This window comes from Engystomops pustulosus, chromosome 3, assembly GCF_040894005.1.
Source record: "Engystomops pustulosus chromosome 3, aEngPut4.maternal, whole genome shotgun sequence".
Classification (NCBI taxonomy): domain Eukaryota; kingdom Metazoa; phylum Chordata; class Amphibia; order Anura; family Leptodactylidae; genus Engystomops; species Engystomops pustulosus.
This window is the reverse complement of record NC_092413.1, coordinates 22,716,549-22,732,457: the sequence shown is the minus strand read 5'-3', so window position 1 is coordinate 22,732,457 and position 15,909 is coordinate 22,716,549. Positions and strand designations below refer to the sequence as shown.

General features: G+C 37.1%; 1 protein-coding gene across 1 annotated transcript; it reads right to left on the bottom strand.

Annotated features, from left to right (window-relative positions):
• Window positions 1-2,112: 2,112 nt before the first annotated feature.
• Window positions 2,113-9,425, bottom strand: SIX3 (SIX homeobox 3). The gene is made up of 2 exons (XM_072140283.1): window positions 8,393-9,425; window positions 2,113-4,098 (listed from the first exon to the last, which is right to left on the bottom strand). Exons 1-2 carry the CDS (start codon window positions 9,085-9,087, stop codon window positions 3,903-3,905), a joined length of 891 nt encoding a protein of 296 aa, XP_071996384.1. The 5' UTR covers window positions 9,088-9,425; the 3' UTR covers window positions 2,113-3,902.
• Between the last annotated feature and the right edge of the window lie 6,484 nt (window positions 9,426-15,909).

Sequence of the window (15,909 nt, the reverse complement as noted above, 5' to 3'; positions counted from 1 at the left end):
ATATAGGCATATAGAGTATCAGCTGTAGATCCTTGTACCCCCATTCACTGAGCTGTGCACATAGGATTACAAGAAAACAAAAAAAGCAGAGGCAAATCCTAATCCACGTTAACCTTACAACCCCTGTAATATCCATAGGAGACTTGAAACCATTCACGCATACAGAACATTATATATGGCTGTCCTTATAAGAACAAAGATGGACAAATATATACACATAAATATATATATATATATATATATATATATATATGTGTGTGTGTGTGTGTGTGTGTGTGTGTGTGATAGGATCCCTTGTAAATATCCCTACGTATATAAACGTCCTCCATACATATACACCATGCACTAACATATACAGACTCACTTCTTGCATGTGTGCAAACTAATAATTTCTCAGAAATCACATATAGTAAATATTTCCTAATAAACAATTATCACACTCATTACTCTCAATCCAATCATTCTGATTCTTAAAGTCGCCTGGAGTTGAAGTGTAATATGTAGGGGCCCCTTTAACACAACAACCCCCCCCCCCTTCCTTCCCTATCCCTTCTTGGATGATATAATTTAATCTTTCCTAATGGGGTGGAAGGCATGTGGTCACTGGGAAGTGAAGGATGAGGTGGACAAGGAATTACAGGTTCTCAAGTTTTCTTTGTGACTTCATAAAGAAGATTACAAAAAAAAATAAAAATGTAATTTCAAGTAACAACAAGTTCGATTCTCCTCCTCCTCGTGTTTAGTTCCTTGCTGATACCCAGCCTGGGGCACAAATAAAAGTTCAAGGGAGTAAGGTGAATGTAGGATAGTGCAAACAGGATTTGGTGCAGAGCATGGAGGCTGCAGGATTGTTATGGGTGAGGGGTGCAGGATAGCTATGTGGGGATGGGGGTGCAGGATAGCTATGTGGGGATGGGGTTGCAGGATAGCTATGTGGGGATGGGGGTGCAGGATAGTTATGTGGGGATGGGGGTGAGGGGTGCAGGATAGTTATGTGGGGATGGGGGTGCAGGATTGTTATGTGGGGATGGGGGTGAGGGGTGCAGGATTGTTATGTGGGGGTGAGGGGTGCAGGAATGTTATGTGGGGATGGGGGTGAGGGGTGCAGGATTGTTATGTGGGGGTGAGGGGGGCAGGATTGTTATATGGGGAAGTGGGTGAGGGGTGCAGGATAGTTATGTGGGGATGGGGGTGAGGGGTGCAGGATAGTTATGTGGGGATGAGGGGTGCAGGATTGTTATGTGGGGATGGTGGTGAGGGGTGCAGGATAGTTATATGGGGAAGGGGGTGAGGGGTGCAGGATAGTTATGTGGGGATGGGGGTGAGGGGTGCAGGATTGTTATGTGGGGGTGAGGGGGGCAGGATTGTTATATGGGGAAGTGGGTGAGGGGTGCAGGATAGTTATGTGGGGATGGGGGTGAGGGGTGCAGGATAGTTATGTGGGGATGAGGGGTGCAGGATTGTTATGTGGGGATGGGGGTGAGGGGTGCAGGATTGTTATGTGGGGATGGTGGTGAGGGGTGCAGGATAGTTATATGGGGAAGGGGGTGAGGGGTGCAGGATAGTTATGCGGGGATGGGGGTGAGGGGTGCAGGATTGTTATGGGGGTGAGGGGTGCAGGAATGTTATGTGGGGGTGAGGAGTGCAGGATTGTTATGTCGGGGTGAGGGGTGCAGGATTGTTATGTCGGGGTGAGGGGTGCAGGCTAGTTATGTGGGGATGGGGTGAGGGGTTCAGGATTGTTATATTGGATGGGGGGGAAGTGCAGGATAGGTAAATAGTGATGGGGGTGATGGGTGCAGGATTGTTATATGGGGATGGTGGTGAGGGGTGCAGGATCGTTATATATGCACGGACTTCTGAATACTGTAGATTGTAATGCAAGTAATCAGATTATAATAACTCTGCAGGATCGACACCCACACTTCCCATACACATCTGTTATTTCAAGACCCATATTATATATATATATAGCAACGCTTCCTGTATACACTTTAAAAAACTTGAAAGACACACATATATTGCTATACATTGCAACACTCCTATAGAGATTAACCCTGTAATTGGTGCCCACCATGCTCCAAAAAAAAACACTCAGAAAAAAAAGTGCAATTCAGGGAAGAGAAGAAAAGTTCTTTATATTTGTGGGGGTTCAGTATAAAACACGGACATAGCTGGATATAGATAAGAAAGTATGAATACTGTATCGATGTACATATATAGAGAGAGTGTCAGTAATAACACGGAGAGACAGGGGTAACACGCTCTTGTAGAAGGGGTCACAGTCAGAGCAATCACACAGGCTTCCCTACGGCCCGAGAACCCTCGGGAACCTCTGACTGATGAAAGTGTGACCGAGGAGGGAGAGGACGAGAGAGAGTCACCTACAGAGAGACAGACGCAGAGAGAGGGACTTGTAGAGAAAGAATAAGACGCAAGAGAGAGAAAGAGACAATCAGAGAGAGAATAAGAAGAAACACGGAGAAAGGGACAGGAGAGACAAGTAGATGATGAGAGAGGGCAGACACAGGGAAAGAAAAAGGAGAGAATAAGAGTCGACAGACACAGTAAAAGGGACAGGAGAGACAGGTAGATGATGAGAGAGGGCACTCTACAGAAAAAAAAAGAGATAGAAGAGAAGAGACACAGAAAAGAAGAAATAGCAAAAAAAAGAGTGAAAAACAAGGAAAAAAAGTAAAAAGAAGAGAGAGACAAAGAGATAAATACAGAAATAGAGAGAGTGGCCGAAGAATGGACAGAAGTAAGAAGAGAGACACATATGCGACAGAATCCGAAAGAGAGACAGAAAATGAGGAAAGAGACAGACATGGCACAAAAAGGGAGAAGAAAGTAAAAGGAAGAGAAATATGAATTGACAGAGGTAAGAAAGAGACACATAGCGGCAGAATCCGAAGACAAACTGAAAAAAAAAACAGAAACAGTATAAAAAAGAATTAACAGCAAGAAAAAGATAGAATAGAGATAGTTCCATAAAGAGACAGAGAGGAAGGAATAGACAGCAGCAAAAATGAGTGAGGAAGAGAGATACATATGGGAAGGAAACAGAGAGACTGTGACCGAAAGAGACAGAAATAGAGAGAGGAGATAAAGGGAGAAAAACAAGTAAAAAAGAGAGATAATAAAGGTTGGAGAGAACAGAGAGAGCGACAAAAGAGTGACATAAAGGAGAGAGATGTAAGAGACAGTAAGAGAGTGTGTGAGAGCGAAAGTCAGAAAGTTATGAGAGAGACAGAACATGAGAGGAAGAGCAGGAGAAGGGGTGAGAGAGACAGAGATCAGTGATCGGGGAGGTCAAATATTAAGAAGGAGGATTCTCCATATTATATACAGGCATTATATACTACACATATTATTATATTACAGCTGGGAGTGGCCTCATCATTGACATATACATAATTCATATAAAATCTTGAAATAAAAATAAAAATCTGTTACAGTCATAAACTATTTCTTTTTTTTTTTTTTTGCTTTTTTTCTTTTTTTCCACAATAACCAGAAACCCACACAGGCAGTGACAGAGGGTGAGGAGGAAGGTGCTCAGTATCAGAAGATGATTCATTGATTGATTGTCTGCTGGACACAACAAATAAAGGAGTAAAAACCATCATGGCGGAGGGGGAGGGTGGGAAATAATAATAATAATAATAATAATAATAGGGGGCATAGGGTGGGCATGTGAGTTGCTCCTCTTGGTGGGTTTAGGTCCTGGGTAGGTTTTAGGATTGGACTTGTGTGTAGGTTAAGGTCCCCACATACAAATGTTACATGCAAGTGGCTGTGCTTGTTCCTGCAGAAGTCTATAGGTGCCACCTTGTTGTGTGCCAGTCCTTGGAAGTCCAGCTCCATCATCAGTTCAGTTCAGCTGGCTCTATGTGTCTCTATCATACATCACATTCCGAATCACTGGAGGTGACAGACAGGATGGAGGTGCCAGTCTCAGCTCTCTCTGCCAGGCTGGACACACTGGTTGTGGGACTGGCAGCAGCTGTGGAAGGAGACTCTGCAGAGCTGTGTGTGGGGCAGCCGGGCTCTGCCAACGACCTCATGCCACTCTGTCCGATAGACTGGTGCTGGAGCCTAGAGAGGGGGAAGGGGGGACACCACAAAATAATCAGGGTGAATAGTTGCAAATTGTAGCTGGCACAATACACTAGAATGCCCCAATGCCACAATGCATAGGGCACCTTACACTGTATATCCCTCCTATAACATACTGTACTCCATAAATTACACATCCATCATTTCAGTACAGGACTAATCAACATATATGTTACGTATAGATGACAAATCTACACACTCAAGTATTAGGGATTGATTTTATATATGCATCACATGACCACCCTATATGTTATATATGTATACAGAAAAGTAACGTGCATTTATATAGTACATGCTCTATATGATCATCATATATGTTATATATGTATTATATGTCACTTATAGACAGGAAACTGTCATGCATTTATATTACACATGTTCTTTATGTTATATATGTATTACATGGCAGTTAAGTATAATGCATTCATATAGTGCATGCTCTATATGATCATCCTATATGTTATATATGTATTATATGTCAATTATAGACAGGAGACTATCATGCATTAATATTACACATGCCCTAAATGTTATATATGTATTATATGTCAGTTATAGACAGGAAACTATCATGCATTTATATTACACATGTCTTATATGTTATATATGTATGTTATGTCAGTTTATTATCATGCATTTAATATGTACATGCACTATATGATCATCCTATATGTTATATATGTATTATATGGCAGTTATAGACAGGAAACTATCATGCATTTATATTACACATGTTCTATATGTTATATATGTATTATATGACAGTTATGTATAATGCGTTTATATGGTGCATTCTCTCTATGATCATACAATATGTTATAAATGTATTTTATGTCAGTTATATACAATACAGTATCATGCATGTATATTACACATATGTTATGTGTTATATGTTATATATGTATGTACATGCACTATATGATTATCCTATATATTATACATGTATTATATGGCAGTTATAGACACTATCGTGTATTTATATCACCTATGCCCTATATGATCATCCTATATATTATATGTGTCATTAATTACACCGAAGTTTTGGTATTGTTTAAAATACATGAATTGTATGATTACCCTTCTGTTCTTATATGTATGTCATTTATATAAAGTATATATAGTAAAGTATCATGCATTTATATCGTGCATGCATTGTATGATCACCCTAAATATTATATATGTGTTATATGTCAATTATTTACACTCAAGTATCATGCATTTATTTTCTACATGTATGATCATCCTAAATATCATATATGTATAAAATGTTAATGATCTACACCCAGATATCATACATTTAGAGCATACGTGTATCACATGATCACCCTATTTATTATATGGATGGAATATGTCAATTATACACAGTGAACTAGGCGACCAGCTTATATAATATATATGTATAATATGTTATTTACATGTATCTACCCAAGACTCATAGCTTACTACTTCTATGTGACATATGTTAAGAATATAAACATATATATTGTACTGTGCATGATATAGATCAAGTATATATGTTATAGATGTATAATATAGATGTATAATATTATATAGATTATGACTGTGCCCATCACAGATGTACACGAATTGAAGACCACTGTATACTCGCATGTATAATGTGCGAGATGTAATATCATCACGACTGTGTATCTGATATATATATATATATATATATATATATATATATATATATATATATATATATATATATATATATATACACATGTGTAGATGTGCAGATATACTTGTAGTTATGTGCATACATAACTAGAGATATTCATGTATATGAGGGTGGTTATACCTCCATATCATTTTACATACATGTGACATCATATGCACCTGATCATGTAGACACACACATATATGATCAGCACAGGCTCTAATAATAGGATATGTATTTATAATGCGCGTATAAAGTGTAGATTTTCTGCTAGTTCAGCAGATTTAAATGTAAAAATATATTCCAATATCGTCTAAATATCGTCATGCATTTATTATGTTATTACTATTTCTAAAATCTATATTATATATATATCTAATATTTTAATATTATCTTATTCATTTATATTATTTCCTATAGTATTTCCTTGCACCACTCCTCCCTACTCCACATGCACCAACAGTTTTTGCATTTTTCATTGCTTTTCTCCCTTTCTATTTCCTATATATAAGATTCCGAATGTACAATAAAAAAAATAAACACTGAAAAAGTAAACAATATTTTTAGCTCTCATTTATAACTTTTTTGCTGCACACGCGAGTAGTAGGTTTCGCTGAGCTGATCCTGAACCACATTGTATAGTATCATTACTCTTTTTGCAAATCGCAAGTGTCTCCCTATACAATATATACATTATATACCACTTAAACCTGACATTTCACCTTAAATAAAAAATAAAACTATATATGCTGGGATGATCTGCCCAAGCCCTGACGAGTTATGTAAAATAATACACTCACTGCAATCTATGTGCACAAATCATAGAAAAATAACATATAAAATAACGTAGAAGCAGCAACAATTAATAGTGATACAAAGTATAACATAAACTCTGATCAAGAGACGTGTCCCTGTTTGCCAAAGGCTGTAATGTGAGAATGGAATTTTATTTATAGCATATTTTCAAATATTTATGACTTTTTTTTTAGGCAAAGTTTTAATATGTAGGGTTTGATTTTTTTTCTAAAGGTTGTAGAAAAAAAGGTTATTAGTAATTAGTTATGAATAAAACTAATCGTAACATTGCTGCAGGGGTCATAGTCATAGTAGCTGGTAGTCATATATATTATTTTATCTACCGATCCATATCTATCTATCTATCTATCTATCTCATATCTATCTATCTATCTATCTATCTATCTATCTATCTATCTATCTATCTATCTATCTATCTATCTATCTATCTATCTATCTATCTATCTATCTATCCATGGATGTGAATATATACGTTGTGTAATGTTATAATGGCTCTGTCAATAGCCCCAGTGCTGACAATAGCCCCCTGCAGCCAGCCCTGTTTACCATTTAAGCCTAGCCGCTGTAATTCCCTAATTTGACCCCCTAACAAAAAATTGGAAAGAGGTAAACAATTTGTGTGAGTGTAGAAATGAGGAGGCTTCTGCCAGTGACATCATGTAATGAATTTCACAAGACAATGGATGGGCTGCACGTCTGTTTACACACTGCTGTGTTAATTGAATGGAAATCAGGACCTGCCTGAAGAAGAAGCTACTTATTTAAGAAGGGTCCATAATGCTCCAAAATTCAGGTCAATCACCTATGCATATTCTATCTATCTATCTATCTATCTATCTATCTATCTATCTATCTATCTATCTATCTATCTATCTATCTATCTATCTATCTATCTACCTATCTTCTATATCATACCATATCATATCTATCTACATATCTATGTAAACATCACAGCACATGGGGAAATGCAGTTACTAAAATCACCATTATCACTATTCTAAAATATTATCATTATTTTCTATATTTATCAATATTTATCCATCATATTTATATATCTTTAGAAATATACATTCATAAAACAGATTGCATAGCATTCTTCAAATGTCACTAGGATTGTCTAATGTTTAGATAAGGTTACAAGTAAATTTTATTAGCTAAAATGCACATTATATGCATATTCCAAATTTGAGTTCTCAGTTATAGTTTATTTAATGAGTAAATTAACTTAAATTTTAGGGCAATGATTGTTAATTTATTATTATTGTTATTATTATTATTTAGTGTATTTTTAAATTGTTTTATATAGATACGTTGAAGACAAGGAGATATATATGAGATGCCTATATAGATATGGAATGAATGGTTAGAGATGGATAGAAAAATAATGGATAGATAGGAATGAGATATATTGATAATTAGAGACAGATAGATAAATGTGAGATGGATAGATATATATTAGAGATGGATAGTTAAAAGATGGATAGATTGATAATTGAAAGGTGTCAATTAGATACATTGATATAAATAGATATCTATTAGAGATAGATAGATAGATAGATAGATAGATGTGCCAAAAAATCTAACTCATCTCTCCTACAATTGCATTTATATACATATGTACACACATAAAACTTTCTTATTTTATAAATCCCCCTAAGTTTACTAGTTGCTACTAGTATTATGCTATTTTGTACGATTGTATGTACATTATATGCATTTATCTAGAGGTGACCTGGCAGTATGAGTTGAGTGCAGGAAGTGTTGGTCTGTAGCAGGATAATTTTGCTGGGCACTGACCTGTTTTTAGCTGCTGCTGCCCTGTCTCTTTGCCTTCGGTTTTTGAACCAGTTGCCCACCTGGGTGGGTGTGAGTCCAGTGGCCTGGGCCAGTTCCCTTTTCTTGCTGGGATTGGGGTACGGGTCCTGTAGATACCATTCCCTTAGGAGGCTGCGAGTCCTCTCCTTGAAGCAATGGGTTTTCTGTTCTCCATCCCAGATGGTCCTGGGCAGAGGAAACTTCTTCCTCACCCTGTATTTATCAACGGGTCCTAGGGGGCGCCCCCTGAGTTTCTCAGCCTCCTGATAGTGGGCTTCCAGCCACATGGCCTGCAGCTTTCCATGGGACTCCTTAGTGAACTTGTGGTTCTCCAGGATGTGGTAGAGGTCTCTGAAGTTGCCTGTATGGAAAGCCACCACCGCCCTGGCTCTGAGGATGGACTCATGCTTGTTGATGGCCTCACAGGCGCCAGGGGCCACAGGTAGGGACCATAGGAATCTCCCCAGCCTCTCAATGTCCCCTGTCTCCTCCAGCGTCTCACATACGCTGGCCACTTGCTCCGGGGAGAAGTTGAGGGTGGGCAACTGGAACATGGACAACTCTTCGGGGGCTCTGGAGCTGCTGCTGGTGGTGGCCAGGAGCAGGGAGCGCTCACTGCTGAAGTTTGGTAGGAAGAAGTGGGTGGGATAGAGCTCTAGAGGAGACCTGAACACCATGGAATGACCGCAGAGCAGGCTGGAGACCACAGAGAAGAAGAAGAAGGAGAAAGAGGAAGTGAAAGAATAAGAAGAACAACAATAACAATAAATAAAAAAGAAACATTCAAGCTCTGAGCAGCAGCAGCACTCATCAGCAGCAGCAGCCTCCTGATAATGACACCGGCCTCATCATATCTCCACACTGAGTGCAGCATTGAAACATTGTATCCCTTTTCTATTGGTCTACAAGGTGTCGTTCTAAGGTCCCCATAGCAACGCTGCCAATCACTGTCAAGTGTGCCAATCATGTTCTCCAACGTCATGCCAGCCACCACTTCCCCTAAAATGAGGGAGGGAGGAGGGAGGGAGGAGGGAAGGGCAGAGCACAGAGAGAGGGAGGGAGGGAGGAGGTGCTGCTGCAGCTCCTTCTGCTGCTTCTAGTGCTGGTGCTGGTGCTGGTGCTGGAGCTTTATCTAATCTGTTACTCCCCTTCCCCTAAATAAGGGATCAAATAATGTGATTGCTGAATGGGATGAGCAATTAGTGGGTGGAATATTATTGTGGAGCTAAAGGAGATATGGGGGGGAAGGGGGGGATCAGGAGGGGTGGGGGGTATAGGGAGTAAATGGGCTACACGTTGGAATAAAGGGGCTTCTGACTGAGACAATTTACACATGATTTGCACGTAGTTTCACTTCATTCTGCCCATGTGAGCACTAATAGTGCAGGGAAGAAAGGAGAGATGAGATCATTAGAGACATCCTCACACTGCTGTGACCTTAGCAGAGGCTGCTCCCTGTACCTGGCACTGCTGCTGCTGCAACTTCACACCGCTTAACCCCTTCCTCGCCCACAGCACAACTACCTGGGGGGGTTGTAGTCTCAAGGACTTCACAAACTTTCCTTCTACTTTGGAAACATTGTGTAAGAAAGCAAATTCTCAGCAGCTTCTGAACTTTACTTCTCATTTATAAAGTATAAAAAAAAAAATTAGAGTTTGTTTGTGAACATGTTATGAATGAATGTGGGTACATGTGTGTATTTTATTTTTAATTGAGTATACATCTGTGTGTGTGCCGGTTTCTGTGTATTTGTGTGATAGGTGTACACTTTTATTTATTTTTTTTTTTGTATGAATGTGTGTGTGTGATTGCGTTTTACTTTGTGTTTTTATAGCTCTATGCATTTTTTTTTATCAGTTTGACCATATATATATGTGTGTTTTGATGTGTGTAAATGATTGTATATATATATATATATATATATAAGATTTGTGTTCATTAATGTATCTATATGTGTATTTATGATTTTATGAATAAATGTGCATGACTCTATGTATATGTTTATGCATGACTCTATGTATACATTTGTGTATGACTGTGTTTATATGTATGATCATGTATATGTATGATCATGTATGTGTGTGTATGTGACTGTGTATATAGGTGTGTTAATAACTTTATGCATATGTGTGTATGACTCTATGTATAGGTGTGTTAATAACTTTATGCATATATGTGCATGACTGTATGCATATGTTTATGCAGGACTGTATGTATATGTGTGTGTATGACTGTATGTATATGTATGATCATGTATATGTATGATCATGTATGTGTGTATGTGTGTGTGACTGTGTATATAGGTGTGTTAATAACTTTATGCATATGTGTGCATGACTCTATGTATAGGTGTGTTAATTACTTTATGCATATATGTGCATGACTGTATGTATATGTTTGTGTATGACTATGTATATATGTGTGTGTGCATGTATATGTGTGTGACTTTATGCATATGTGTGTAGGACTATATATATATGTTTGTGTATGAATGTATGTATCTGTGTGTGTCTGTGTGTTTATGATTAGTTATGTGTGTGTATGACTATATGTGTATACATGTATGCATGAGTATATGCATATAAAAGCTCAAATTACTCCTATAATTAAACTGTTTAAAAAATATTGCCAATTTTAGTCTTCTATATCTTGTATAGTAAGTATTGATGATATTTTGGTTGCACATATGTTGCATATTGTATACATATAGTGCAGAAGCTGTCTCCAGCATGGGGTTGTGCAGGTGGTAGCAGTGGTAGGTGTGTGCCGCTATGGCAGTATGATTTACACAGATTTGTACGGGTCATGGCAGTCTTTCCAGCCTTACTGTGTATATTTAGACAGGACTTTGCTTGGTGTTAAAAAGTGTATATATTGAATGGGTTCACACACAGTAGCAGACAATGGGCACATTGTAAGGGCATGTACAACGCGTATTGAAACGCTGCAGCCAGACTTGTGCTAATCTGCCCTCAGTAAAGCTGAAATAATTATCCTAAGCTCCTTCCTACAAGAAAAATCAGTCAGGAATTCAAAGTTTTTTCTTAAAGATCCTTTCTGCATTCCGATGGAGATCTAGGGGCAAGTGTAGAGCCCCAACTACTGCTAGTATCAATGCAGAGAGCACACAACAATGCCCATGCTGGACACAGGGTGAAATGACCCTTTACATGGGATCTGAGGGGGGAGTAGGTGGAGTGCCCCTTTATTGGGGGCTACATATGCACAATAGGGGACAGGAAACACTATAGGATTACTCCCTGAGTGTGAATTGTGTACAAAGTGCAGACACACACTTATATACCCATACATTCATACATACACACAATCATACATACACAAATACTTATACTCATACACAAACACATACACACTATCATACATACATTCAATCATACATACACAAATACTTATAAACACACACACAAACATACATACATACTTACATACATGCCTAGTGCATGCATACATACATACATTCATACATAAATAATATATAAATCTTACACACACTTATACACCAATACAATCATACACACACAATCATACATACACAATTACTTATACAAACACACACATACACATTATGTATACACCCATACCGACTACATGTATACAATCATACATACATTCACACATACATAAACAAAATCTTACATACACAAACTTATACTCCCATACAATCATACACACACAATCATACATACACAATAACTTATACAAATACACACATACACACAATCATGCATACATCCATGCCTACTACATGCATATAATCATACATACATACATAAACACAATATTACATACACATACTTATACACCAATACATTAATACACACACAATCACACATACATAAATACTTATACACACACATACCCATCATCATACATGCATACAATAATGCATACACAAATAATTACACACAACCATACATATATACATACATACATACATACCTACTACATGCATACAATCATACATACATACATAAACACTATCATACACACACATACAATGGTATATACACCATCATTCATACACACACACTCACACATAAACACACACACAGTTATACATACACACCAAAAGTATGTACACTCGCATTTCTACATTCGTATTTATGTACACTCTATATACCTACTGTAGTGCAATAGTATATAGTCCATGCAGGTGATGGATTATATCCATATCCAGAGTATCTGTAGTACATGTACAAATCTATGCAATATTTAGTGCATAATCACTGTACTATCCTAAATTAACAAAATATAATATGAAGTAGGTTTTGTATAGATAATCTTGTATAGTAATTTATTATGTGTTATGTCCTGTAAGAAATATTTACATATCCAGTATTTTGGTGGATAGTGTTTAGTATTACAGTGAATATACATGATATGTTATGATGTATGACAAGTATTATGAATTGTGTGTTATACTGTATACAATCTGATGTGGTATATGTGTACAGTGTATATTCCATCATCTGTAACTGTGTCAACTAGACAGACCTTATATGTAATTAATATATATATATATATATATATATATATATATATATATATATATATATATATATTGCACAGGCTGTATACAAATGTTACAGTATACCTAGAATACACAGATTGTGTGAATAAATGATACACCTACTGCACAGACTGAATACATATATAAAATACACTACCTACACATTTTGTATATCTGTGAAGCTGGTATAGCTACACACTTCGTGCAGTTTGTTCATTAAATATTTTTTTTGCAATTGTAGTAGTATAAATATATTCATGTATAGTGTCTGTACATTTGGTGTATTATATCAGCATTTAGTTGATGCACTTTATTAATATATGCGTAGGACACCTAGCTGGTGTGATATAGGTGTATTATTTACTAGTGCAGTGTGTGCTGCTGGTTAGATAGACTGTGCATCTGGTGTATTGTATTCATGTTCATAGTTTATGGAGCTGGTGTATTACACTTATTTACTGTGTAGGGAGCTAGTGTATGAATTTAATATACAATGTACATTGCTAGGGTTTTATATTCATATAGAGTCTGTAGAGTTGGTGTATTATATCCATATACAATCTACATTTCTGGTGTATTATATTCATATATAGTCCATGTAGTTGGTGTATTATGGTGTATTATACTCATATATATCTGTATAGCTGGTGTATTATACTCATATCCAATCTGTATATCTGGTGTATTATATTTATATACAGTCTGTATAGCTGGTGTATTATACTCATATCCAATCTGTATATCTGGTGTATTATATTTATATACAGTCTGTATAGCTGTTGTATTATACTCATATACAGTCTGTATATCTGGTGTATTATATTCATATACAGTCTGTATAGCTGGTGTATTATACTCATATACAGTCTGTATAATAGCTGTATTATACTCATATACAGTCTGTATAATAGCTGTATTATATCCATATACCATCTAAATTGCAGGTGTGTTAAATTAATATGCAGTCTGTATAGGTGGTGTATTATATTCATATACAGTCTGTATAGTAGGTGTATTATATCAATATACCATCTAAATTGCCAGTGTGTTAAATTAATATACAGTCTGTGTAGCTGGTTTATTATATATATATACAGCCCATGTAAGTGTTTTATATTCATATCCAATTTATATATCTAGTGCATTCTAGTAATGTACATTCTGTTTAGCAGGAGTATTATATTCATATACAGTTTTCATTCATTTAGAGCCTGTGTAGCTGGTGTATAATAATCATATACATTTTCTATAGTTGATGTGTTATATTCATATACAGTGTATGATGGTCATATGTATTCTGTGTAGCTGAAGCATTATATTCATATACAATTTCTATATTTGGAATATTTTATGTGTATTCAGTCTGTATAGTCGATGTATTATATCCATATGCAGTCTATATAGCTAGTGTATGATAGTCATATGTATGTAATGTAGCTAGAGTATTATATTCATATACAATTTCTGTAGTTGGTGTTTTATATACGTATCCGGTCTGTATAATTGGTTGATGTACTTTGTCCATATACAGTCTATGTAACTGTTGTATTGTGTTTATATACAATCCATTCCCATGCAGTCTCTCTTTATATAATAGTTGTTATGATAGATTGATATACAGTGCATGTAGTGCTGGTCTTATACTCACATGTAGACTCTGTAGCTGTATAATAGATTCACATACAGTCTATGTAGTTACACTGAGCTCCTTGTACTGTGACTCTTACATGAATCACATCCTCCCCATGGCTCCATACATTGAATGGATATGAATGATTAAGTGCATTAACATGCTGATTACCTTTTCTATTTCAAGGATGTAGGAGTAGTATGTGATGCTTATGCTTATATCCTATGATGCAGGGACTGTGTATAAGGGGGACACATTCTTATGTACAAGCAGGGGATTGTTGGCTGCATCTTTGTGTGCTGGGGCCAGGGGTGTCTGCAGCTGCTGGCTGGAAAGTGTCAATGGAAGGGACTTCTAGTCCCAGTCTGAGATGTAGAGCTGGGAGAGAGGTCTGGGGCTCTGCAGCCATCAGCAGGGAGACAAGAGCTCTGCACAGAGCAGCACACTCCTCTGCAAAGCCTTTCCGGATCCTGTAAGTTTTACAAGCCCTTCTCCCCTGCCTTATATCATTAGAGCAGATTCTTCCAGGGCTGGGGATGACCTTTCTGCTGGTTTTGTTATTCTAGATGAGGGTCAAGGGGAGACATAATAATCCAGCAAGAAGGATGGGAAGGATCAGGCACTTTAGGGGTTAAATGCAATGGACACAGAGACTGAGGGATTAATGTGCAGTTAGGCTGCAGGTGCTGAGCACAGGATTTCCTAACATCAAGTCTTGTCTTTGTGCTGGGCTGGGTGCATGGTGTGTGCCACTGAGCCAGCCCTGGGAGAGAGGCACATGAAGCTGGCACAGGGGCATGAGGATGCAAAGCTGAAGGTACCACAGCTCAGAATACCATGTTTTCTATTCTTCTATCTGTTCATTATGTGGAGAAGTCATGCTGCATTTCCAGGGTCTAATTCTCTCTACAACTCTCAGACCTTGTAAGCTTTTCTTCGTTTTTTTTTTTTTAATGCTTTTAATATGTAATATTATTTCAGAATAGTATATTCTGGATGTGATTATTGTGTAGCCAGTACAAGTTCATGTATTACAGTATCGTTTTTATAAATACAAAATAGATGATGATATGAGTGAGAAAGGGAAATATATAGATAGATATAGAGTATAGATAGATGAAGCAGTGCTGAGTTTCACTGTGTAGCAGGGTTTAATGTAACTCTTGCCATGTGTTACTGGTGTGAATCCCTAACCCAGCACTATACAGAAACCTTATCGATCTATGTATTCTTCATTACTTCTTTATTTCTCATTTATTTGTATTTTACTCCATCTATTTATGAATCATATATCCATAATCTACTATATCTATTATGTAACGTATAGAATATATTTC

Excerpts from the sequence above, each read along its gene's own strand:
- SIX3 (XM_072140283.1), bottom strand. The coding sequence starts at position 9,087 with ATGGTGTTCAGGTCTCCTCTAGAGCTCTATCCCACCCACTTCTTCCTA. Across the intron at positions 4,099-8,392 it reads GCAGCAGCAGCTAAAAACAG|GCTCCAGCACCAGTCTATCG; the intron begins GTCAGTGCCCAG and ends CCCCCTCTCTAG.